This window comes from Oncorhynchus clarkii, chromosome 21 (genome assembly GCF_045791955.1).
Source record: "Oncorhynchus clarkii lewisi isolate Uvic-CL-2024 chromosome 21, UVic_Ocla_1.0, whole genome shotgun sequence".
NCBI classification, from domain to species: domain Eukaryota; kingdom Metazoa; phylum Chordata; class Actinopteri; order Salmoniformes; family Salmonidae; genus Oncorhynchus; species Oncorhynchus clarkii.
Window position 1 is genome coordinate 44542780 of NC_092167.1, and position 26954 is coordinate 44569733.

At 44.7% G+C, this 26954-nt stretch overlaps 2 protein-coding genes across 2 annotated transcripts; one reads left to right on the top strand and one right to left on the bottom strand.

The window, feature by feature from the left end:
• Positions 1-4355: 4355 nt before the first annotated feature.
• On the bottom strand, positions 4356-14672 carry LOC139379093 (mannosidase, alpha, class 2B, member 2). Its single transcript, XM_071121898.1, has 18 exons — positions 14477-14672; positions 14116-14262; positions 13860-13965; positions 13580-13752; positions 13172-13287; positions 12756-12933; positions 12440-12638; positions 12026-12216; positions 11669-11837; positions 11229-11365; positions 10682-10950; positions 10275-10466; positions 9844-10087; positions 9486-9596; positions 9224-9416; positions 8449-8705; positions 5921-6050; positions 4356-5689 (listed from the first exon to the last, which is right to left on the bottom strand). The coding sequence occupies exons 1-18, from the start codon at positions 14600-14602 to the stop codon at positions 5592-5594; spliced, it is 3036 nt and encodes a 1011-aa protein (XP_070977999.1). The 5' UTR covers positions 14603-14672; the 3' UTR covers positions 4356-5591.
• An 87-nt stretch (positions 14673-14759) lies between these two features.
• On the top strand, positions 14760-15854 carry LOC139379483 (small integral membrane protein 20). The gene is made up of 3 exons (XM_071122300.1): positions 14760-14973; positions 15435-15491; positions 15650-15854. The coding sequence occupies exons 1-3, from the start codon at positions 14865-14867 to the stop codon at positions 15685-15687; spliced, it is 204 nt and encodes a 67-aa protein (XP_070978401.1). The 5' UTR covers positions 14760-14864; the 3' UTR covers positions 15688-15854.
• The last annotated feature ends 11100 nt before the right edge of the window (positions 15855-26954 follow it).

The following is a 26954-nucleotide window of genomic DNA, read 5'->3' on the forward strand; positions in this document are numbered from 1 at the left end:
TGTAAAAATGTAGCAAAGACAAAATATAAAGCAAACATTTCTGCGTGGAATTGACATGGTGACTGCAGGAATGTCCACCAGAGCTGTTGCCAGAGAATTGAATGTTAATTTCTCTACCACAAGCCACCTCCAACGTTGTTTTATAGAATTTGGCAGTACGTTCAACCGGCCTCATAACTGCAGACCACGTGTAACCACGCCAGACAGGACCTCCACATCCGGCTTCTTCACATGCAGGATTGTCTGAGATCAGCCACCCGGACAGCTGATGAAACTGAGGAGTATTTCTATCTGTAATAAGCCCTTTTGTGGGGAAAAATTCATTCTGACTGGCTGGGCCTGGCTCCAGGCCCACCCATGGCTGTGCCCCTGCCCAGTCATGTGAAATTCATAGATTACAGCCTAATTTTATTTAAGTCAGTTAAGAACAAATTCTTATTTACAATAACGGCCAAACCCTAACGACGCTGGGACTCCCAATCACGGCCGGTTGTGATACAGCCTGGAATTGAACCAGGGTCTGCAGTGACGCCTCCAGCACTGAGATGCAGTGCCTTAGACGTCTGTGCCACTCGGGAGACCCAATTAATTTATTTCAAATAACTGAGTTCCTAATATGAACTAGAACTCAGTAAAATCATTAATATTGTTGAAATTGGTGCATGTTGCGTTTATATTGTTGTTCAGTACATAATACTTTTGTGGATCCTTACATTATGAATTACAATTATTGACAGACTTACATAGACTTTTCTTCCACTGGTAGCTATAGTAACAGAATAAGGCCACCAGTATGACTGGGAGACATCTCAAGGTGTAGGAGACTTGTTACGTCTCTCGTCGGAAGGCCTGGACCAAAACGCAGCGTGGTAAATGTTCATGATTCTTTATGACTCAAAACACTTGAACAAAATAACAAAGAGAAAAAACAAACAGTTCTGTAAAGCAAATAAACTATACAGAAAACAACTACCCACAAAACACAGGTGGGAAAAAGGCTACCTAAGTATGATTCCCAATCAGAGACAACGATAGACAGCTGCCTCTGATTGGGAACCACACTCGGCCAAAAACAAAGAAATAGAAAACATAGAAATAAAGAAACTAGAATGCCCACCCTAGTCACACCCTGGCCTAACCAAAATAGAGAATAAAAGCCTCTCTATGGCCAGGGCGTGACAGTCGTCCCCCCCCCCCCCCCCCCCCCCCCAAAGGTACGGACTCCGGCCGCAAAACCTGACTCTAAAGGGGAGGGGCCGGGTGGGCATCTCTTCACGGCGGCGGCTCCGGTGTGGGACGTAGACCCCCCTCCGCCCGCAGATCCCTTCACTTTGGTGGCAGCCCTGGTGCATGGACCTTCACTGGAGGAACCGGGCCGCAGATCATCGCCAGAAGAACCAGACCACCGATCATCGCTGGAGGCTCGTCGCTGGAGGCTCCGGACTGGGGACCGTCGCTGGAGGCTCCGGACCGTGGATCAACGCTGGAGGCTTTGTGCTATGGATCCTCACTGCAGGCTCCGGGCCATGGATCATCACTGGAGGCTTCGTGCCATGGATCATCACTGGAGGCTTCGTGACATGGATAATCACTGGAGGCTTCGGGCCATGGATCATCACTGGAGGCTTCGGGCCATGGATCATCACTGGAGGCTTCGGGCCATGGATCATCACTGGAGGCTTCGGGCCATGGATCATCACTGGAGGCTTCGGGCCATGGATCATCACTGGAGGCTTCGGGCCATGGATCATCACTGGAGGCTTCGAAAGTTGAGCCGGAGACAAGTCTCACCGGACTGAGGAGACGTACTGGCAGCCTAGCGAGTGGAGCTGCCACAACACACCCTGGCTGGATACCCACTCTAGCTCAGTGAGTGTGGAGAGCTGGCACAGAACGCACTGGGCTATGACGGTGCACTGGAGGCATAGTGCGTAGAGCCAGCGCAGGACACAATGGAATGTGGAGGTGCACCGGAGGTCTGCAGCACAGAGCTGGCATAACTCGTCCTGGCTGGATACACCCCTTATCTGGAACAGGCCGCACTGGCACCGTGCGTAGAGCTGGCGCAGGATAACCTGGGCCGAAGAGACGCACCGGAGGCCAGGAACGCTGAGCCGGCACAATCCGTCCTGGCTGAATGCCCACTCTAGCACGGCCACTGCTGGGATCTTGCAGAGAGCGCACCGGACTGTGGATGCGCACTGAAGGCATGGTGCGCAGAACCGGATAGCATGGTGCTTGACCGGTCACTCACTCCTTACGAGGAGTTGGTTTAGGTCTGAACACTGACTCTGCCACCCTCCACGTGTGCCTCCCCAAAAACATTTTTCAGGGCTGCCTCTCGTGCTTGCATCGTTGCCGTGACTCCTGGTATCGCCGCCGTTCCTCCCTGGCTATTTCCGCCTGTTTCCATGGCAGGGTCTTGTCCCCTGCCATAACCTCCTCCCATGTCCATGAGGTCCTCCACTCACTCTTCTCCCTGGCCCAGGATCCCTGCTGCTCTCGTCGGAAGGCCTGGACCAAAACGCAGCGTGGTAAATGTTCATGATTCTTTATGACTCAAAACACTCGAACAAAATAACAAAGAGAAAAAACAAACAGTTCTGTAAAGCAAATAAACTATACAGAAAACAACTACCCACAAAACACAGGTGGGAAATAGGCTACCTAAGTATGATTCCCAATCAGAGACAACGATAGACAGCTGCCTCTGATTGGGAACCACCCTCGGCCAAAAACAAAGAAATAGAAAACATAGAAATAAAGAAACTAGAATGCCCACCCTAGTCACACCCTGGCCGAACCAAAATAGAGAATAAAAGCCTCTCTATGGCCAGGGAGTGACAAGACTGCTATATCCTCCGAGGTCTCAATAACCACTGGAAGCACATTCATGGTGTCAATACACACAAGTTATTATACAAATCCTGACAGAGTATACATGGTATTCAGGAGAATGGAGAACTGGATATTGTTGTAATGTGAATGATCTGTGTAATAGTCTATAAGTCAAAACCTTACGCTTCAGCAACCCAGAGCTACTGTACATCAGTGGTACGTACACATTATGCTTGACAAAGATATAGACCAAATCAGACTACTCACCTTGGCTTTTATGCTCTCTGGCAGTAACTGTTATCTGTGTCCCATCCCCCACGGATTCAATCAGAGATGGGAGCTCTAAAGAAACTTTACAGATGTAAGTACCTGAGTCATTTCTAGTGAGGTTTGAGATGGTCCAATTTGAGCAGTTACAGGCTACAGTCTGCTGAGATGCCCTGTCATAACAATGACTGTAGGTGACCAGGACACTCTTATATTTTATCTCGATGTGTCCTTCTTTATGCCAATTAACTGTCCCTCTTGACACATGTTGATTCCAGCAGCACTGGATCTGAACAGTGTCCCCCTCTGTTACTGTTACATTATGAGGAGACTGGATCACCACCAACATGTCTCTTATCCCTGTGGAGAGAGAGAGAAAACAACATATTGGTGAAACATCAAATGACAAGGGTACGCATAAAATCCAATGTAATGTATTCATATTAGGCACAGATCCTTACAACACACCCACATCTCAATCATTATTCACTTATTCTTACCATGGTATAAACAAGGTTTTATTTTTTGTCTAAAATGGATTTTTATTGAGTCGGTATAATCAATAAGAATCACAACACCATTTTCTAACAAACACCCAACCCCTTCCAAACAAACAGGTTTTAAGAGTTCTACATCTTACACGTAAAACAATCACGTGGAAGGACAAAACCAGTTATTTTCTAAATATTCGTAATGTATAAGTTAGGTTTGGATGAACCCAATACGAACGGTCTGCACTTTACCGTTGGATGAGAGAAAACAGATAGACGAGCGGAGCAGGCAGCAACACAACAAGTTATAAAAGTACCTCATGTCAGATGACTGATGGGATGATCTGTTCTCTCACTTCTACCATCACCTTTCTGACTCTCCCTCTCTCTCTGTGTATTTATTTATTTCACACTTTCACAGCCAACCACAGCTTGACATTTCTCTCTCCCTGTTGTACAGCCAGCACTGCTGTGAACTCCACTGCTCATCTCCCCTTGCGTAAGTATAGGGAATATTGACCTAGAAATTACAGTAAGCTTTGAAAAAAATACTGTAGAAAAGTGACAGTCACACGATCTGTATTACAGGAATCATAACTAGGGCCCAGAGTGTATCCAGGGTATCCCTCACGTCAACCTTCAGAGGCTTCACTTACAGTCGTGGCCAAAAGTTGAGAATGACACAAATATTAGTTTCCACAAAGTCTGCTGCCTCAGTGTCTTTAGATGTTGTTGAATACTGAAGTATAATTACAAGCATTTCATAAGTGTCAAAGGCTTTTATTGACAATTACATGAAGTTGATGCAATGAGTCAATATTTGCAGTGTTGACCCTTCTTTTTCAAGACCTCTGCAATCCGCCCTGGCATGCTGTCAATTAACTTCTGGGCCACATCCTGACTGATGGCAGCCCATTCTTGCATAATCAATGCTTGGGAGTTTGTCAGAATTTGTGGGTTTTTGTTTGTCCACCTGCCTCTTGAGGATTGACCACAAGTTCTCAATTGGATTAAGGTCTGGGGAGTTTCCTGGCCATGGACCCAAAATATCGATGTTTTGTTCCCCGAGCCACTTAGTTATCACTTTTGCCTTATGGCAAGGTGCGCCATCATGCTGGAAAAGGCATTGTTCGTTCACGAAGCTCTTCCTGGATGACAAGGTAAAAATATGTTGTTCTGCCCATGAAATAGGCAGTTAACCAACTGTTCGGCCATCATTGTAAATAAGAATGTCCTTTACTGACTTGCCTAGTTTAAAAAATATATATATATTTATTCACATCTTTAGAGGTGTAATTCCACAACAAAACGTTCAGATTGATCACTGGGTGCTCTTGATTTGAATGTTGCATTTCAGAGCCACAGGAAAGGGCCAATTCAAGTGAAGCTACAGGTTTACCTGTGTAAGGTAGTTCTTAGATATTACTGCATGGTCGGAACTAGAAGCACAAGCATTTCGCAAACACTCGCATTAACATCTGCATGTGACCAATACAATTTGATTTATAGACTGATGTCCTCCTATGGAAAGTACTTATTCTTTAAGGCCAATAACAGGAAGTGGCCGTGTGGTCTACTGTGGACTGTCAGCGCTGCGCTCACTTGCAAACAGGAAGAACATTTCTCACTAACGCCATACAGATGAACAATCTTACCGCTACTCAAACAGTGAGATAACTACTGGGTAAGGTTATGAGGGTTTCAGATGCTTGAGGTGTCAATAATGACCTTCCCCTCTCCAAGGCCTTAAAAACAGAAGCACTTCAACTGAGGAAAATAAAGAAATAGACACAAAATGGAGCGACTCCCTATTTTAGATTATACTCAATTTAATACAGAAAAAGTAGACCGGCACTTCCAGATAATCCACATCCTGGTCATACAATGTCCCGTGTTACATTACAGAATGTTTAATCCCATGTTCTACATGTCAGAAGGCCTCTCTTCAGATTAGTCATCCATCTTCACAGAAGACTGAAGGGTAACAGGAACGTTCTACTTGAGCTTGAAGTAAACAAAGAAGGTCCTGATTTCTTTGGGTGATATGGTCACGTTGAACTCTCCTCTCACACCAACACTTGACCTCTTGACCCCTGAAACAGACAAACAAATACTAGGACGTAGACAAAAGACAATTGTAAACACTTTTTTCCTTCAGATTTCACAGGTGGTTGACATCTCAAACACTACAGCCTAGTCCAACTGAATTGACAGCTCCTGAATCTCAAAGGTACACTGATACAGTAGCTTCTCTCATCGTTTAACAAAAAGGTATGTATCCAGATGTAATATTTCACCCCCACCAATGCTGAACTGAAGCTTACCAACACTCTCAACCCTCCCTGGGTCTTCTGAAGCCTTCCACTTCCACCTCTGGAGGTCGGAGATATCCCAGGTTCCTGTGAGAGAGCGCTCCTCCAACGCTCTCACTTCCCCCATGCCCCGCAGCACTTCCTGTTTCACACAGGAAATTGATTTTCAAAACAAATACAGTGTAAATGGAGTTGTGACCTGGGCTGTTGTGGTGACCGTATTACCAGCAGTCAAATTCCATGTCAAATCAAAAAGTTTGTCACGTGCGCTGAATACAACAGGTGTAGACCTCTCAGTGAAATGCCGAATACAACAGGTGTAGACCTCTCAGGCATTTCAATTAACAGGTGTACCTTGTTAAAAGATCATTTGTGGAATTTTTTCTTCTTAATGTGTTTGAGCCGATCAGTTGTGTTGTGACAAGGTAGGGGTGGTAAACAAAACATAGCCCTATTTGGTAAAAGACCAAGTCCATATTATGGCAAGAACGGCGCAAATGAGCAAAGAGAAAACAGTCCATCATTACTTTAAGACATGAAGGTCAGTCAATCCGGAAAATTAAGAACTTTGAACGTTTCTTCAAGTGCAGTAGCAAAAACCATCAGCCGCTACGATGAAACTGGCTCTCATGAGGACCGCCACAGGAAGACCCAGAGTTACCTCTGCTGTAGAGGATATGTTCATTAGAGTTAACTGCACCTCAGAAATTGCAGCCAAAATAAATGCTTCAGAGTTCAAGTAACAGACATCAACTGGAGACTGCGTGAATCAGGCCTTCATGGCCAAAGGACACCAATAAGAAGAGACTTGCTTGGGCCAAGAAACACGAGCAATGGACATTAGACTGGTGGAAATCGGTCCTTTGGTCTTATGAGTCCAAATATGCGATTTTTGGTTCCATCCGCCGTGTCTTTAGAGATGAAGAGCATGTGATGATGATCTCAGCATGTGTGGTTCCCACCGTGAAGCATGCAGGAGGTGTAATGGTGCTTTGCTGATGACACTCGCTGATTTATTTAGAATTCAAGGCACATTTAACAAGCATGGCTACCACAGCATTTTGCAGCAATATGCCATCCCATCTGGTTTGCACCTAGTGGGACTATGATTTGTTTTTCAACAGGACAATGACCCAACACACCTCCAGGCTGTGTAAGGGCTATTTGACCAAGGAGAGTGATGGAGTGCTGCATCAGATGACCTGGCCTCCACAATCACCCGACCTCAACCCAATGGAGATGGTTTGGGATGAGTTGGACAGCAGAGTGAAGGAAATGCAGACAAGTGCTCAGCATGTGGGTACTCCTTCAAGTCTGTTGGAAAAGCATTCCGGGTGAAGCTTGTTGAGAGAATGCCAAGAGTGTCCAAAGCTGTTGTCAACGCAAAGGGTGGCTACTTTGAAGAATCTCATACTTTTTGGTTACTACATGATTCCATATCTGCTATTTCATAGTTTGGATGTCTTCACTATTATTCTACAATGTAGAAAATAGTACAAATAAAGAAAAACCCTTGAATGAGTAGGTGTTTCCAAACGTTTGACTGGTGCTGTAGGAGTACCCATTTCTTTGTTAACTGCTCAACTCCGCCTGTGCTCACTCCCTCACATCGTTGAGGAAATATATTTTATTCAGCTTTGTTCAATTGTATTCTTCAAACTATAATATAAAATAATGCCACTGAATTCTAAGCAAATCTAGTCTGCTAAATGAACTAGTGTAGCCCACAGCCATATGGTATAGCCACATCAGGACAACTCAAGAGTATATTACTCTGTTCTTCTGAAATAAGACTATATTTTCTTAATATCATGTTTTAGACCCATCTAAAATAATGGATTTATTGTGAAGGTGTAGACTATATTACATGGATTTATTGTGAAGGTGTAGACTATATTACATGGATTTATTGTGAAGGTGTAGACGATATTACATGGATTTATTGTGAAGGTGTAGACTATATTACATGGATTTATTGTGAAGGTGTAGACTATATTACATGGATTTATTGTGAAGGTGTAGACTATATTACATGGATTTATTGTGAAGGTGTAGACTATATTACATGGATTTATTGTGAAGGTGTAGACTATATTACATGGATTTATTGTGAAGGTGTAGACTATATTACATGGATTTATTGTGAAGGTGTAGACTATATTACATGGATTTATTGTGAAGGTATAGACTATATTACATGGATTTATTGTGAAGGTATAGACTATATTACATGGATTTATTAGACTTTTGAAATGGTAGATGGTCCATAGGTCTGCATCAGTGGCTTGTAGGTTGTGTGGAAGCCAGGAGATGCTACCTATATTTATGTTAATTAACAGTCAGGTACCGTGAGACCGACAGTTATTTGCTTGACAATCACCGGCTGACTAAATTTCGTAACCGCCACAGCCCAAGGAGAGACCAAATGTCAATATCACATCTACTTGTTCACTTAATTTAGCATTTAATACACAAACATATATCTCTGTTATTGAAGTCTCCTCTTCATATTGATCTCATCAAGCGGTGTTTCCTGTTACCTTCATGTTAATGGTGGACGGCTGAGACAGAACCGGGTCTTCCCCCTTCTCATACAGATGCATGATTCTCAGTAGGACCCGATCGTAGTCAGGCTGTGTGGATCCAGGGGTACCGGTCTCCATGTTGCGGAGGTGCAGGGTGTGGTTGGAGCTGTAGAACCAGCCCGGGACACTAAGCGTCAGCAGGTGGAGGTTGTCAGGCAGGACCACGGGGCGTATCGGAGATCCGGTCCGAGGCTCCTTCCTCCAGGCCTTCTCTAAAGGGGGAAGTGAATGGCATTGTGGGTATGAGATCATACATTGTGACAAGGCATTGTAAAGGTGATCAAAAACATGGTCGACTCCATTTGGCAACGTTCAATTGTGTATTTGTTTTTAGAATGGATTCCACATTATGGATTTTCAGGGAAAAGTTTAGTGGAAAGTAGCTGTGCGTGCTTTAAACAGGTTGGTAGTTACTGTCATGAATCTTGTCCTGAAGGCAGCTCTGCATAGTGGTCACTAACTGGCACAGCCACAAAGTCATCAAATCTGATTTTAAACCCAACCTAGCCTTAACCCTAATCATACTACCAACCCTAATCTTAAATTAAGACCAAAATGCACATTTTGTTGTCATGAATGTTTACAATATAGCCAATTTTCACTTTGCAACTGTACCATCTAGAGGAAAATCCCTCAGTTCTGCCTCCAGGTCAAGATTCATGACAATAAAGGTCAACCTGCGAGCCTCGATAGAGTAGTTCAACAGCGGAGCGATAAGGAGTGGACTCACGTGGCCTGTCGATGGGCATGACCACAGGTCGGTGCTGCAGTTCTAGCGCCTCCCTCTGGTAGAGAGAGGAGGTAGCAGCCAGGGAGCCCAGTGTCATCCATAGGACAGGCCTCACCACCGAGCTGTCGTTCAGGGTCAGGTTATAACCCAGAGTCCACTCCTGGTTGTTCCACAGACGTCGGTGGAGCATCACCTAGGACAGATACAAGGGCTTGAGGTTGTGTGTGAGTGTGTATGCATCGCATACATAAAACACACTCACCTCCAGCTCTCCCTCACTCTGGCTGGATGCACCATGAGCTCTCTCACTGAGGAGGACCAGTCTGCTAGAGTCATCTTCAATGTAGGCCATTCGAACCATGGGGTAGTAGTTCTGCAGTACACAGACACAGGAAGAAACACAAGCAATTGTCACAAAGTCCTGAACAGTAACCCAGGCATGAACCACCAAAAAGGAAAGCTGATGAGACCAAAGACCCAAACGCCCCGAGTAGGAAGAAACCTTGAGGAACCAGGCTCATAAAGTGCAGCCCATCTTCCTCTGGCTGGCAAGGTACTGTGGAAGTTCAGTGTACATTTAACCCTCTACACCAAACTGTCCTTAAATACAACCCACTCACTCTGGCAACAGTATCATTGACGAACATCCTGGAAGGCCTCTTCATCATCTGGTACCCGTTGTCGTCGGTGAACAGAGTCCTGTTGTTCTTCAGGCTGGTCTTGATCCTGAGGACAGCCTCGGTGTTGACCACCAGGGGGCCCAGCGAGTAGCTCTGCTCCATCCTGTAACACAGCCTGCCGCTGGGGAAACTCTGTGGTATTCTGGTGGTCACCGAGTAGGTGTAGTCCTCATCTGCTTCCTCCCTGCAGACACAACCCATTATTAATGTGAGCCACCCGATATTAGACCTGAACCTTATTAAGATGTAGTGTGGTACGAGTGAGTGTGTGAGAAAGAGGTGATAGATGGAATATAAAAAGAGATAGTAGCTACGGAAGGAGGGTGCGTGGAAACCAAAGACTGACAGAAAGGAGTTGTTCACATTCCCACCTGTAGAAGTACTGTCTGATCTCCGTGACGATCTTCCCAGGGACAATCTCCATCTTGACGGCCTTGTACGCCCTCACTGCCGAGCCGTTGGCACTGAAGATGTAGTTGTCAGAGACGGGCCCTGCGCTGACATTCCCATTGACCTGGTACTCCCAGAAATCCTGACTCATTCTCACCGTTCTCTTCTCATGCCTGTCAGGGTCACAGAAAGGTCAGAGGACATTGTTGACGTAACACCTGGGCTGCATTCAAAAGGAAAACGTACAACGTTCAGTAAAATAAACATGCTTCTCTGACATGGAGAATAAATCACATCAGCTCTATTAATTACCTTTGTATCTGCAACGTTCCACAACGTTAGCCTGTTGAATGTGCCCCTAATGTGAATGTTGAATATAATTAATTACCTGTCGGTGATGCTATGCAGTAGGTTAGTATCCTGGTCCAGCATGATCTTATAACACTCATTCAGAACCGGCAAGAGTCTCCTTCCTGTCTTCAACTTCTGTGAAACATTTAGTCTCTTGAACGACACAACCCAGGCATGGTGGGTCGAGGACCCCTCTTTACCCGGCTTCTCTGAGAACTTGATGAGGTACTTCCTGTGTTGGAGACCCCCAAGGTTCACCACAATGAACAGGTCATAGGTCGTGTTGGAGTCAGCTGAACTCTGGGTCTGTTGGGAGCAGAGAGACACAGGCCGTGTTCATTAGACACTAACAGAGAGGGAATAACTGGTCTTGTCCAATAAGAAACACATATGTTAATCTTCCATTGCAAAATGTTTTTTGCTGAGTGCCCAATGAACACAATCAGTCCTCTGAAAACTGAGTTTGTCTGGAAGGTAGGATGTATATCTGCAGTTCCATTGACACATGGCTTTTACATGATATACTGGTGACTCATTGTTCTACAAATGTTTAACTGGATAAATCCAGTCCATTTCCACACTACCTGTGCAGGTATGGCCTGTCCTTGGTCGTCGAACACGGTTGCCATGGGGAAGGTTACCGTGACGTTGATGATGGCGGTGGTGTTCCATGCCAGGGGGTTGTACACAATGATGTGCTGCTCCAGGTCCTGATGGGAGCCTGGAATTACATAAATTAACAACATTTTGATAATGTGTGTAAAAAATAAATAAAAACATGTTGTAGTTGATGAAGAGTCATTAAATGATGCCTTGGACCAAGCTGAACCTGGGGCCTTGTTAGAACACAACATATCCTCCCCCTTCCTTGATGTGTATTCACTGATCTGTAGTGTGTGATTGGATAAGTGAAAACATGCGGCCCATCCAACTACTTTCACAAAGCCACATGTCTGAGTTCATGTCAAATAAAGTATAAATAGATTTCAATTATTCATTATTATGTTGAAGTGCAGTACTTTACCCTTGCTATGAGAGTCTTCAGGGTTGCTAGCGGTGCCCAGGGTCTGGGGCAGGAGGAAGAGGGCAGCCAGGAGTTCCTCTACTCCCATCATAGCCTGGGTCAGGTGCTCTATGTACATGTCAGACACCTTGGGAGACTCTGTCCCTGTGATCCCATCATGGTGCTGCACCTGGAGATAAGACAGAGGGAGAATAATAGAACAATAGAGAAGTACTGTTTTTAGAATTCATTTTGTGGGTCTTATTTCTACATTTGTGTGACAGAAACGGGATATGAGAATGTTTAATCACTGGGTTACAATGATAGCGATTATTAATTTACAATGAATCACAATCTATGAGTATTTTGATCAAGCACCTCAGAGACAGCCCAGCGGAGGGCCTTCAGCTTCTGCAGGGCCTCTTCTTTAGGGACCGGTCCATCTGGGTAGCTGACCCGGTACCGGGTGAACAGAGTCTCTGCAGCATGCAGCTGGGAACTAGCTCTCCTGGCTATCCCCTTCAGAACATTCCGGGAGGAATAGAACCCAGTCCACGCCTGGAAAGGTTCTGGAGAGATAAAAGGTTCCTTTTTAGAACTACAAGAACCAGATTGGAATTGTGAAAAAAGCATTTTAGTCCCTTGGCTTCATAGTAGTTTTTACTGCTACATGTTTTTAGTGTGCCAACTCTTGGTCACTGGAACCATTGAGTGAGATATAGAAGTTTTATTCATATTCCATTTACATATTTGAAACTTATAATAGATAAGCACATTTATGGAAAAACCCACCAGTGGAGTAAGGAAGGAAGTCCTCACTTCCCCTCACCTCCCAGGTGAGATTTGATTGGTGGACAGCCTGGAAGTACTCGCTGAGAGTGGCGTACTGGACTGTCACTCCAAACTCCTTGCTGTTCTGGTTGATGTATTCCACTAAGGGATCCATGTTGGCAAACTGCACAGAGGAGTTGTAGAACTGCTTGTCACAACCCTATGGAGTGAAATAACAGGAGAAACATACATTGCTCAATGGTGAAGTAACTAGAAAGAACACTCATTAAATTGTGATTGAAACAGTTTCCTGATTGCAGTATTTCTGTTGACTCACCCAGGGCCAGAGGACATGGTTTGTCCTGAACCACGCTGCCCTCTGCTGGATGTTCTGCACCATGGTCTTGGCATAGGAGTGCAGCGTCTCTTTGGTGACAGGCAGGCTCATGTTGGGGTAGATTCCGTTTTTAGGGGGGTCAGGGAACAGAGCCACACCATTCCAATAGAAACCAGAGCTGAGAGAGAACAACTGATTAGTTTCACCGAGACAAATGTGCCTGTAATCTGTTAACAGCCCATGGTGATAGGCAAAACTGATCAAATGGAGATTTTTGGTGATTCTCAACAACAACAAAAAACATTTGGAGTCTTAATTCAATTACAGCATGTAAGGGTAAGTCTAAGACAGTAGGATATGCTCGGAGAGTTATGACATGGAAAATGGTGAGAGGGGAAAGGAGATATTTAGGAGACCTGTTAGAGAAAGGCAGGTGAGATGGAGTACAGTAGCTGAACTGGTCCATGGTGTGAGTGAAGATCTCCTGCTGCTCTTTCAAGGAGGGGGAGCCTCTCCAAACAAACTGTAGTTTCTGTTCCAAAATAGCAAGACCAAGACCACAACTTAGTGTAAATATACTGTAACTCAGTTGATAGAGCAAGGTGCTTGCAACACCAGTATAGTAGGATCAACTCCTCGGATCACCCGTACATAAAAATGTATGCATGACTCAGTCGCTTTGGATAAAGACATCTGCTAAAATGGCATATGTTATTAAGTCAAGCCTCTAAACCATTTAACTGCTTATAAGTGACTGATCATGGTCAAGACTAGCTGGTGAACTGCCTGGTAGGCTGTAGCTGAAACTAAGGTGACTACCATACCTTGCTCTTCTGCATGACATCTTTGAGGTCATAGTCAATACGTGAGATGAGGTGGGCATGGAACCCAGCCAGGGCAAAGAGGACAGGGGTGGTGGCAGAGGCTCCAAACGGGTCCACGTGCCACGAAAACCGGGGACGCACCCCAAACGTCTCGTACAGGAACCCATGGCCCTCTAATTACAGTGTGTGTGTGAGTGAGACAGAAAGGGAGATTGAGTCCATGCTCATTTAAACCAACCAACGAAACAAATATTATACATCAAGTATGAAACCACTTCACCTGTCAGCTGCAGTATCTCGTCATCTAGATCGGTTACAGCTTCATCATGCATCACCTGACCCCCGATGATGAACTCAAGTCGACTCTCCTTCAGCAGCTGTCGCACCTTGGGAGGGGGGAGGGGCAGTGGGAGGGAGGGAGGGGGGGGGAGGGGGGAGGGGGGGAATAGGTGACTAGACAGTCATAGAAAGATGAGACTTCTGCATGAGCAGCACGGAATTCACATGGAGGGGTATATACGATTATTCTATAGTACTTGTTTCTTGTGCTTGTCTGTAGCCACAGAATCCCACCACAGCCGAAAGAACTCCTGCTCCACTGCGATGAACTTGCGCTGTTTGTTCTGTGTCAGCGCCTCTGTCACACTGGAGTACACGTTCGCTGCATAGGCATGCATGCTCTCCTGTTTGAAGATTAAAGAGAGGAAAACACCCTGTTCAATGCTGTATACTGTGAACACTGACAGTATAGAGTCGTAACTACATTTGGACTGACATTTCATTTTGTGACATTCTTGAACCTCCCAAAATAAAAAGGTCCCTAGTTCTAACGTCCAAGAAACCAACCTAACTCCTGTACTATTGTATAAACGTTAGCTCAGTAAACTAGTAACAAACCTGAATAGTATATACCCAGCCAACATCCATGTGACTGTGCGGGATAACAAACGTCTGAATTGGTCCATTTCTCTCTGCACAGATAACCGTGAAAAATAAAAACAGTGGGAAAGTTAAAAACCCCATCTCTGTCAAAACATGAGATCACAGCAAACTAACCCACGTCCTTATTATGGTTTTGCAGCATGTGACAATCAGGCGGCGCCCCGCCCCTTGATGTACGGAGTACCGCAGAGGTCCAAAATAATGTGAAGCCGCAAATTAAAACCAACCATTTTAAACAGCGCAGAACTTCGTGATTGTGAACAGGTTAACTGGTAAACTTTACCCCGGAAAACATTCAGGGAAACACACATACTGGGCATTTGGAGGTGAATGCGCAACAAAGATGTCAAGGAACAGAAGGATCACGTTAATATTTGGAGGATTTATAACAGCAGTTGCTGCTGCATTTTACCCTATATTTTTCCACCCACTCACGCACACAGCTGACTACAGTAAGTAACGATCGTTATTCGAGGAATGTACTAGTCGACTCTGTCACAGAGTCTTGTTACACAACGACATGCTAGCTAGGAAGTCTTGTTAGGCGACTTTTTATTTTATAACTGCTAGTATCCTCATGTGGACATAATTTTGCCCTGGCCAGTCGGACCGTAAACATTGCATTGACAAATTAGCTATGCCATTTGTTTGAAGTTGTAGCCGTGTGTGCTAAAAACCCATGTAATAACGTAGCTACATGGTCTCAGTATAACGGGTTTCTGTTTTTAAGTATAGACAGTTTATTTTAATGCTGTACAATTGTGATCATACTACAAGTTCTGTCAAGCAGTGGTCTGATTGCACCAGTGGACAGTGCTAGTGCACTTGCCTTGTCTATAAGGATCCTGGTTCAAACCCCCCCCCCCCCCAGTCCCCCGCAACACAATTGAAAACCCCACTCACTTCTCTGCAGATCAAGTCCAGAGGGCAAACCGAGCAGGAATCAATCAAGCAGACGTGCAACCAGTGGGTAAGTAGCCTGCTAACTTCTCTCATGCAATGGTTCTTCTTTGTTGTTCTTTGTTCTCCTTTGTTGTTTGTTTGTATTGTTCCATCCCCTGTCCTATCAGCAAACTTTACATTTTCACTAACCATATATAAATCAGTTATAATGTGGTGTATTTTCAGGTGTCAAAGTATGGTCTGATCCCTACAAGCCAAAGTGATGCCTGAGACAACTGTCCCTGGTATGGAAAAGAAGACGCTATGCTGATGAAGACTGTCCACTGAAGATGATTCTGAATCCCAATTGGAGTGTGTTTGTGTGAGTGAATGCTTAGGTGTGGTGGATGGATGCTTACCACTTTATCCTATGAATAAAGTTTAAAGGCCTCTGTGTTTTCTCTTTATGTTTTTGGAAGTGTTTGGGCCTATGTATTTGGGAATTCAATTGGTCACTTCATTTCTTTAGGCTACTTGTAGTGCATTGGATGTGATATGCATTATGACCACAAGGTGTCACTATTTGCTCAGACAGTGGCAGAGAGGCAGTTTGGTACATTATGTGCTCAGTAGGCCTATATCCTAGATTTATTGCTTTCAAATAAAACCAATTCGTTTTTTCTTCTTCTGGGTATATTTAAGCAATAAGGCCTTCGGCCTATAATAATAATAAAGACCCTAGGCCAATAATGGCCAATATACCACGGCTAAGGGCTGTATCCAGGCACTACGAGTTGCGTCGTCGATAAGAACAGCCTTAGCCGTGGTATATTGGCCGTATATCACAAACCCAGAGGTGCCTTATTGCTATTATAAACTGGTTACCAATGTAATTAGTGCAGTAAAAACTTTTTTTCAGACCTGTGGTATACAATCTCATATACCACGGCTGTCAGCCAATCAGCATTCAGAGAACCACCCAGTCTATTTGTCAATACATTTGTATTGACAGATGTCCACTTCACATGAACAATGTTTCAGACAGAGGTGCACATGCTTTAGAACCAGCTAAAAGGCAAATGATAAAGTGAAACTTGAGCCAAGCTCATCTAGACTAGTGCTGCTAGAGGCCAGCACTGTATCCACGACAACGGGAATGCACCTACACTTGGAACACCTGCAGACCTTTCAAAATCTCCGCCCACTTCAAACTCTCGCACACTCAACCATTCCGTAGTTGGTAGAAGACCCAGTTTGCGGAATTTGATACTTTTGCTTCACGACTGGAAATTGTGCCATAATGAGATTAGTGAGATACAGTTGACGTCAGAAGTTTACATACACTTAGGTTGGAGTCAGTAAAACTCATTTTTAAACCACTCCACAAATTTCTTGTTTACAAACTAGTTATGGTAAGTTGGTTAGGACATCTACTTTGTGCATGACACAAGTCATTTTTCCAACAATTGTTTACAGACAGATTATTTCACTTATCATTCACTGTATCACAATTCCAGTGGGTCAGATGTTTACATACACTAAGTTGAATGGGGCTTTAAACAGCTTGGAAAATTCCAGAAAATTATGTAATGGCTTTAGAAGCTTTTGATAGGCTACTTGACATCATTTGAGTCAATTGGAGGTGTACCTGTGGATGTATTTCAAGGCCTACCTTCAAACTCAGTGCCTCTTTGCTTGACATCATGGGAAAATCAAAAGAAATCAGCCAAAAAAAACTGTAGACCTCCACAAGTCTGGTTCATCCTTGGGAGCAATTTCCAAATGCCTGAATGTACCACGTTCATCTGTACAAACAATAGTACGCAAGTATAAACACCATGGGACCATGCAGCCGTCATACCGCTCAGGAAGGAGATGCATTCTGTCTCCTAGAGATGAACGTACTTTGGTGTGAAAAGTGCAAATCAATCCCAGAACAACAACAAAGGACCTTGTGAATATGCTGGAGGAAACCGGTACAAAAGTGTCTATATCCACAGTAAAATGAGTCCTATATCCACATAACCTGAAAGGCTGGTCAGCAAGGAAGACGTCCCTGCTCCAAAACCGGCATAAAAAAGCCAGCCTACGGTTTGCAGCTGCACATGGGGACAAAATCATACTTTTTTGGAGAAATGTCCTCTGGTCTGATGAAAAAAAATAGAACTGTTTGGCCATAATGACCATCGTTATGTTTGGAGGAAAAAGGGGGAGGCTTGCAAGCCGAAGAACACCATCCCAACCGTGAAGCATGGGGGTGGCAGCATCATGTTGTGGGGGTGCTTGCTGCAGGAAGGACTGGTGCACTTCACAAAATAGATGCCATCGTGGGCAAGTAAAATTATGTGGATATATTAAAGCAACATCTCAAGACATCAGTTAAAGTTAAAAGCTTGGTCGCAAATGGGTCTTCCAAATGGACAATGACCCCAAGCATACTTCCAAAGTTGTGGCAAAATGGCTTACGGATAACCAAGTCATGGTATTGGAGTGGCCATCACAAATCCCTGACCTCAATCCTGTAGAACATTTGTGGGCAGAACTGAAAAAGTGTGTGCGATCAAGGAGGCCTACAAACCTGACTCAGTTACACCAGTTCTGGCAGGAGGAAATTCACCCAACCTTTTATGGGATGCTTGTGGAAGACTACCTGAAATGTTTGACCCTAGTTAAACAATTTAAAGGCAATGCTACCAAATACTATTTGAGTGTATGTAAACTTCTGACCCACTGGGAATGTGATGAAAGAAATAAAAGCTGAAAGAAATCATTCTCTCTTCTATTATTCTGACTTTTCACATTCTTAAAATAAAGTGGTTATCCTAACTGACCTAAAACAGGGAATTTTTAATGGGATTAAATGTCAAGAATTGTGAAATACTGAGTTTAAATGTATTTGCCTAAGGTGTATGTAAACTTCTGACTTCAACTCTATATCTCATGCACAAAAACATCATGGCCCATGCGATCTAACAAGGGCACTGATCTGAAAAATGTCCAAATAATGTTTAGCTTTGCCTTGTGAGGTTTCACTGTGACTGACCCTAACTTTCCCATCAGATTGCAGGACCCAGAACAGTCCCTGCAAAATCTTTGAGAAATAAAAGAGGAGGTCTGGATAAATTATGGGATTTGATTACCTCCCTAAAGAGATGACCTAAGTTATAAGCAGTCCAGTCCACACAACAATGTAGCCTACGTCTAAAACTTTTAGTTGGGGCCTTCTGCCAACAAAACCCAGTGCCAAGGCCTTACACTCACCCTCCCTCTCAACCCCCCCCCCCCCCCCCCCCCCCCCCCAATCAACAAGCCCCATTGTTTATGAGATGTTGTTATTGTTTGTCTGCTCTCAGAAACAAAGGAAAACTCAAAGAGCCCAATGAGCGTAGCCACATCCAAATAAAGAGTGGAGAGAAAGAAAGGCGAAATTCCTCTCATTCCCCCGCTGGTGTTTTCCAGATTCTTCCAATGACAGCTCCCGGCGTGTGTGAGTGAAGTAAGACGACAGAGGGGAAATCAGTGCTGGAAAGGAAGAGAACCACATTCTTGCGGGGTACTCGTCACCTCCACGCACACTGAACAGAAAGAAATGAAATTGCGGGACTATATATTGTGGTAGGATGAAATAGTATGAATAAATTCATTAAAATACATGTTTTTATGAAAATATGGCAATCATTTTAATATGTTGGTAATCCATTGTATAAAAGTGATAACGGTTTGCCCCGAGCCAATATATCCTCCAAACACCTGCTTCTCGGGCATTATCACTGAACAATTTACTGTACAGTTTACCTCAATTAATCAGTTCTCATTACTGAAGTCTATCTCTCACTTCACTTAGGTGAAAGAAGTCCCTGACTCTCCAATTACCTGGGGCAAGTCTTTTAAATGTCAAACGTCTCACTCCTAGGCCTATAGCATAATCCTGTCATATGGTGTCCTGTTGGTTCTACAGCCCTCTGAATAGAGGTCGCGACCCCGACCCGCTATAACCAACAACAGCCACACCTTGCGTCTCCGTAACAGTTCTATCACCAAGCAATCGATCCATTACACAAATCATACCTATTGAGAATCTTTCCTGAACTCAACGGTGACTTAAATTCGACCAGTTGTTTTGCCCACCTTCAAGAGTGCCGGTAATTGGCAACGTTCCTCCCCCTAATTACTATGGGAACCGGGGTTGAAAGACAGAGAAGCAGCAGGATTTATTTACATCTAGGAGGGGGAGGAACTGAACGTAATATACTACTTGAGTTCTAATGGGGAATCTGTCATGCATGGAAATGAACTGAGAGTACGGAATTAGTGAATACAGGAAATGAAAATAAACAAACCAAACAACTGTAAAGAGTTCTAACAGTCGCTAATGAAAGACAGAGCGAGCTTTGAGGCATGTTGCTTCTGTTATTGGGGAAGTTTTCCAATCAAATTGGGATGACTTTTACAGCTCTACAGTCTGTGAACACTTTGTTGTCAACTGTCACTTTGGAGGATCCTGTGGATCAATGGAACACATGTATCCAAGTTTCGGTTATTGTGAGGACAATTGTGTCAACATGTTTTTTGTTGTTGTCACAAAACACAGGCATGCACGCGTCCATACACACACACACACACACGCACACACACACACACACACACACACACACACACACACACACACACACACACACACACACACACACACACACACACACACACACACACACCACACACACACACACACACACACACACACACACACACACACACACACACACACACACACACACACACACACCACATCTCCATTCATTATCACACACACTCCCACTCTCTTGCTCTCTCACTCTCTCTCGCCTGTGTTTTCGCTCTCTCTCGCACTCTCCATTTCACACACGGCCAATTAACCATGGTCCATATCCGAATTCCTGTTCTCCAGTATAACTACTCCTTGCCCTCAAAAACAGTGTACCGTAGCGCTGGGTCACATCTTGGGTTACCAGGCCTAAACGCTGTGGAAACTGATACCGTAAGTATTTAGCAATGTCTGGAATAAGCACATCCTAGCAAGCAGTCTAAAAGGCCAAGTGACAGTGTGTTCCTGGGCGAGCTAACAGCTACCTAACGTTACATCATCTCAATGCCAGAAACATAGAAAGAAGCATGTTGGAAAACACAGTAGCACACGCACACACACACACACACACACACACACACACACACACACACACACACACACACACACACACACACACACACACACACACGCACACGCCACACAACTCACACAAACACGCACATATATTTTCTGTATCTCCTGAGTTTTAATCAGAGCACTGTGGATGACAACAGAAACTCTAAACTAAACAGTAATGTTATACTCACTGGAAGGCCATCACGGTTGTCCTGTGTGTGTGTGTGTGTGCTTGTGTTGAACTATGTTAAAAAATGTTCTGCGAAGAACCGCAATACATAATTATGGTCAGTGTTGGGTTCCATCTCTTCTGCTCTGTTTGTGGAGATGTGTAATTTGTTTATTTCAGCAAATCTTTAATAGAAGCCATGTCCATGGGCAGAGACGTTGAAATGTGACTGACGTATTGACGCTCTCCCTTTTCTTACTGTTTGTGTTTGTTTGTGTTTTGAGGTCTTTTTGAAATGATGCTGAGGTCCGTGGAAACATCATGGAAGAGTCTGTGTGTGTGCTTGTGTGTGCTTGTGTGTGTGTGTGTGTGTGTGTGTGTGTGTGTGTGTGTGTGTGTGTGTGTGTGTGTGTGTACATACGTTTTCTCTGTGTGTGTGTGTGCATGTGTCATGCGCCCGAGCACATTTGTGTGAGCACAACAGAAGGTGATTTTTCACTCTCTTCCAGTCCCAACAACTGACCTCCTGACCTATCCGGCCCATTGGCTTCGTAAGTGTGTCACCTACACAATAACAACCACCCTCCACACAGAATAACTATTTCTCTCTTTCACCCTGATTTTAAAAAATCGTACAAATGTGAGGTAGCGAGAGAGACAACACTCAGCAACCTCTTACTCATGTAAAACAGGTTCTCCTTCGCCATTCTATGGAATTATATGGGTTAAGCTCAGAGGGGTTCTTAAAGGAAGTTGATGGCGCGTTTTAAGGCTACATTGTATAGACGCAAGTGGGAGGAAGGTAGGCTCCTATAGGGTCACCTTACGGCTGGTGAATGAGACATAAGACGGAGGTGGAAAAGGGAGTTGAGGTCTTGAACGCTGCCAAGTGTTTTAAAATGTCTTTTTTTTTGATAACGTGTATTTAGCTAACTATTTTCCACATCTCCACAAAATATTACTGTTTTGCAAAAGCATGCTCGAGCGCCAGATTTGATATCCGCGCTTATAAACCCAGGGTCGTTACAATATTATTAATTTCAAATTTGTTTTTTCAAATTATGGGATACTGAGGAGGTATATTATAAATAGTTTTCTTGGTTTTAGAACTTTATTTTTGTGTCCTGTTAGTGCAATTTATTTAAATTGTTCTTGCTTACTTAAGTAGCTAGCTACCAGCACGAGTGTGCAGTTTTCTGCGCCAGAATGGTCTATGCTGCCGAAAATGTTGTTGACTTTTTGTTGAAGAACCCCTTTCATTCTCTGGGGTTTACGGAAAAGGTGTGAATTAAAAGCAAGGGTCGACCTCTGCCTGAGATCAGTTTCATGAAGAAGGATGAAAAGGTGAGGGTGTTCAATACCACCTGATATCAAAAGTATAGCTGGTTAACAGGGAGCCATTCATCAAGTCTACTGTATTGCTGGCCTTGCCTGCGTTTTTGGGCATGCAAGAATGAGCTTTTAGAGGACACTACGAGATAGAAAGTTCCGGCGACAAGGGCAACTACAAGGAGCTTGCAGAGGTAACACAGGTGTGAGTGTTGACAAGGACAAGGCTGGAGATCACTCTGTCATGCTGATTGAGTTTGAATAACAGACTGGAAGCTTCGAAAGGGGGGTGGTGCTTGGAATCATTGTTCTTCCTCTGTCAAACATGCAACGTGCCGTCATCATTACTTTGCACTAAAAGGGCTTCAAGGCAAGGATATCGCTGCCAGTAAGATTGCACCTAAATCAACCATTTATCGGATCATCAAGAACTTCAAGGAGAGCGGTTCAATTGTTGTGAAGAAGGCTTCAGGGTGCCCAAGAAAGTCCAGCAAGCGCCAGGACCGTCTCCTAAAGTTGATTCCGCTGCGGGATCGGAGCCCCACCAGTACAGAGCTTGCTCAGGAATGGCAGCAGGCAGGTGTGAGTGGATCTGCACGCACAGTGAGGTGAAGACTTTTGGAGGATGGCCTGGTGTCAAGAGGGCAGCAAAGAAGCCACTTCTCTCCAGGAAAAACATCAGGGACAGACTGATATTCTGCAAAAGGTACAGGGATTGGACTGCTGAGGACTGAGGTAAAGTCATTTTCTCTGATGAATCCCCTTTCCAACTGTTTGGAACATCCGGAAAAAAGCTTGTCCGCAGAAGACAAGGTGAGCGCCACCATCAGTCCTGTGTCATGTCAACAGTAAAGCATCCTGAGACCATTCATGTGTGGGGTTGCTTCTCAGCCAAGGGAGTGGGCTCACTCACAATTTTGCCTAAGAACACAGCCATGAATAAAGAATGGTACCAATGGTACCAACACTTCTCCCAACCATCCAGGAACAGTTTGGTGACGAACAATGCCTTTTCCAGCATGATGGAGAACCTTGCCATAAGGCAAAAGTGATAACTAAGTGGCTCGGGGAACAACACATTGATATTTTGAGTCCATGGCCAGGAAACTCCCCAGACCTTAATCCCATTGAGAACTTGTGGTCAATCCTCAAGAGGCGGGTGGACAAACAAAAACCCACAAATTCTGACAAACTTCAAGCATTGATTATGCAAGACTGGGCTGCCATCAGTCAGGATGTGGCCCAGAAGTTAATTGACAGCATGCCAGGGCGGATTGCAGAGGTCTTGAAAAAGAAGGGTCAACACTGCAAATCTTTCTAGGGAGTTTTTCCTTGCCACCGTGATTCTACACCTGCATTGCTTGCTGTTTGGGGTTTTAGGCTGGGTTTCTGTACAGCACTTTGAGATATCAGCTGATGTATGAAGGGCTATATAAAATACATTTGATTTGATTTTAAATATTGACTCTTTGCATCAACTTCATGTAATTGTCAATAAAAGCCTTTGACACTTATGAAATGCTTGTAATTATACTTCAGTATTCCATAGTAACATCTGACAAAATATCTAAAGACACTGAGGCAGCAGACTTTGTGGAAATTCATATTTGTGTCATTCTCAAAAGTTTTGGCCACGACTAGGCTACTAATAAGAGCAGATGCATACAACCTATGTTCGCTGTCCATTTGGTCAGTGTCACACCCTGACCATAGTTTACTTTGTATATTTCTATGTTTTGGTTGGTCAGGGTGTGAGCTGAGTGGGCATTCTATGTTTCATTGTCTAGTTTGTCTATTTCTATGTCTGGCCTGATATGGTTCTCAATCAGAGGCAGGTGTTAGTCATTGTCTCTGATTGGGAACCATATTTAGGTAGCCTGGGTTTCGCTGTGTGTTTGTGGGTGATTGTTCCTGTCTCTGTGTTCTCACCAGATAGGGCTGTTTCGGTTTTCGTTATGTTCTTTGTTTTGTAGTGTTTGTATCGATTTGTGTTTTACGTTTGTTTATTAAACATGGATTGCAATCTACACGCCGCATTTTGGTCCAACTCTCCTTCACATACAGAAAACCGTGACAGTCAGGGTAAACTCATTGGTAACGTTATGTATTTATAGTCCATTTGTGAGTCAGGAAAAAATGTGACGTGCTCAAATTCAGTTTATATTCAAAATTGGGCTGGCTAGGCTGCCTATACGTTTTTAACCAATAATGATTAACTGGAATGAATTAATCAACATAATAGTGATGACGGATGTGAGTAAATGTTTTGTAAGGCCTACAGTTGCATAGGCCTGCTTGATGCAAACATGCATAAAGCTCAGCCCTTTGAGTTCTATTGTCTATCAGTTGATGTTTGGGTAGAGGAAATCCCCCTCCTAATCTAGTCTAAATATAATTCATATGAACAAATATAAGGTAGCTGCAGTTTGACAGGGTTTTCATTTAAAAGTCATGTGACCTGATTAGGAAAAACTGGTCCCGTCATAGCCCATATAAAAACTTTACAGCTGATTAATCACTTAGGGTCAAGATTTTTCCTAGTTAGGTTAACATATAAGGATGAGCTCCAGGCCCCAGAAAGTAAAAATTGCCACACTGCTCTGGGACCTATAGTGCCGCCAGTCTGACTACTCTGGGACCTGCCGCCAGTCTGACTACTCTGGGACCTGCCACCAGTCTGACTACTCTGGGACCTATGGTGCCTCCAGTCTGACTACTCTGGGACCTATGGTGCCTCCAGTCTGACTACTCTGGGACCTATGGTGCCACCAGTCTGACTACTCTGGGACCTATGGTGCCACCAGTCTGACTACTCTGGGACCTATGGTGCCTCCAGTCTGACTACTCTGGGACCTATACTGCCTCCAGTCTGACTACTCTGGGACCTATGGTGCCACCAGTCTGACTACTCTGGGACCTATGGTGCCACCAGTCTGACTACTCTGGGACCTATACTGCCTCCAGTCTGACTACTCTGGGACCTATGGTGCCTCCAGTCTGACCACTCTGGGACCTATAGTGCCACCAGTCTGACTACTCTGGGACCTATACTGCCTCCAGTCTGACTACTCTGGGACCTATGGTGCCTCCAGTCTGACTACTCTGGGACCTATAGTGCCACCAGTCTGACCGCTCTGGGACCTGCCACCAGTCTGACTACTCTGGGACCTGCCACCAGTCTGACTACTCTGGGACCTGCCACCAGTCTGACCGCTCTGGGACCTGCCACCAGTCTGACCACTCTGGGACCTGCCACCAGTCTGACTACTCTGGGACCTGCCACCAGTCTGACTACTCTGGGACCTGCCACCAGTCTGACTACTCTGGGACCTGCCACCAGTCTGACTACTCTGGGACCTGCCACCAGTCTGACTACTCTGGGACCTGCCACCAGTCTGACTACTCTGGGACCTGCCACCAGTCTGACCGCTCTGGGACCTATAGTGCCACCAGTCTGCTTGCAGTTGTCAGTTATCGTCAGGTATGTGGATGATCAGGGCTTTAGTCAGGAACATTCTTGGGATACTTTGTTTCAAGTGGGAACTTAGCAAGATGTGCACACAGTCTGTGTTTGACTTGTCTGAGTTTAACTTGATAGAGAAACGTGTTGTCCAAACCTATGATGGTGTAGCTGTAATGGAGTAGATCTGCCGTTTGTATTTACAGCTAAGTTCCCTGATTAAGAGGTGATGACCACTCCACTCCACTACCATTGTCAACTCTCTCCTCTGGGACCTATGGTGCCACCAGTCTGACCGCTCTGGGACCTATAGTGCCACCAGTCTGACCGCTCTGGGACCTATAGTGCCACCAGTCTGACCGCTCTGGGACCTATAGTGCCACCAGTCTGACTACTCTGGGACCTGCCACCAGTCTGACCACTCTGGGACCTATGGTGCCCACTCATCCACTGACACATTGCATGTTTCCCATCCAAGCACTGTGAGTACCCCTATACATTTTCTGTCATTCCTGTATGTGGAGTCAATCACAAACACAATATTACACATCAGTGATTTTACTCCTTGCTTGGACTAACTCATTCGGAGCTCTTTGGTCTTACTGTGTTGTGTTCATGTTTTGTCTTCCCAGTCAAATCCTGTCCTGCCCTGAAGTCAAGCCTCGGAACACCTCATCTCATGCCTCATACCCTCATCTAACCACTGCTGGGATCCCTTTCCAACAGGGTGTAAGTAGCCCCTCTCATTCCCATTCCCCATAATATTGCACTATACATGTCTTTATCATATGCTTTAGGTTAAAATAGTTAGTCTTTGACGATTTTTGAAACACATTTTGACGTCTCCGTGTGTTACGCGCCTATACCGTGGGTCTCCCATCCTCCTCAATTTTAAGTCACCAGCCTCCACTTTTTTAGATAGTATGTTACTGAACACTTTGTTTGAATTGGACTGAACCAGAGAGTGAACCAGTCATGGTAAACAGGTCTCTGGAGCGCAGGTCTCTGGTGCGCAGGTCTCTGGTGCGCAGGTCTCTGGTGCGCAGGTCTCTGGTGCGCAGGTCTCTGGTGCGCAGGTCTCTGGCGCGCAGGTCTCTGGCGCGCAGGTCTCTGGCGCGCAGGTCTCTGGTGCAGGTCTCTGGTGCGCAGGTCTCTGGCGCGCAGGTCTCTGGCGCGCAGGTCTCTGGCGCGCAGGTCTCTGGTGCAGGTCTCTAGTGCGCAGGTCTCTGGTGCGCAGGTCTCTCGTGCACAGGTCTGTCTTGTCCGACAATGTACCCTATTATTAGTGATTGTTAAGTAATTTTGTAATCAATGTTCATAAATTCCAATGATCTTTATCTGTCTAATTCAATAACTCCAACCACGCTGTCTTACATACCACTGACAGAACAAAATGAAACAAGCTAATGGG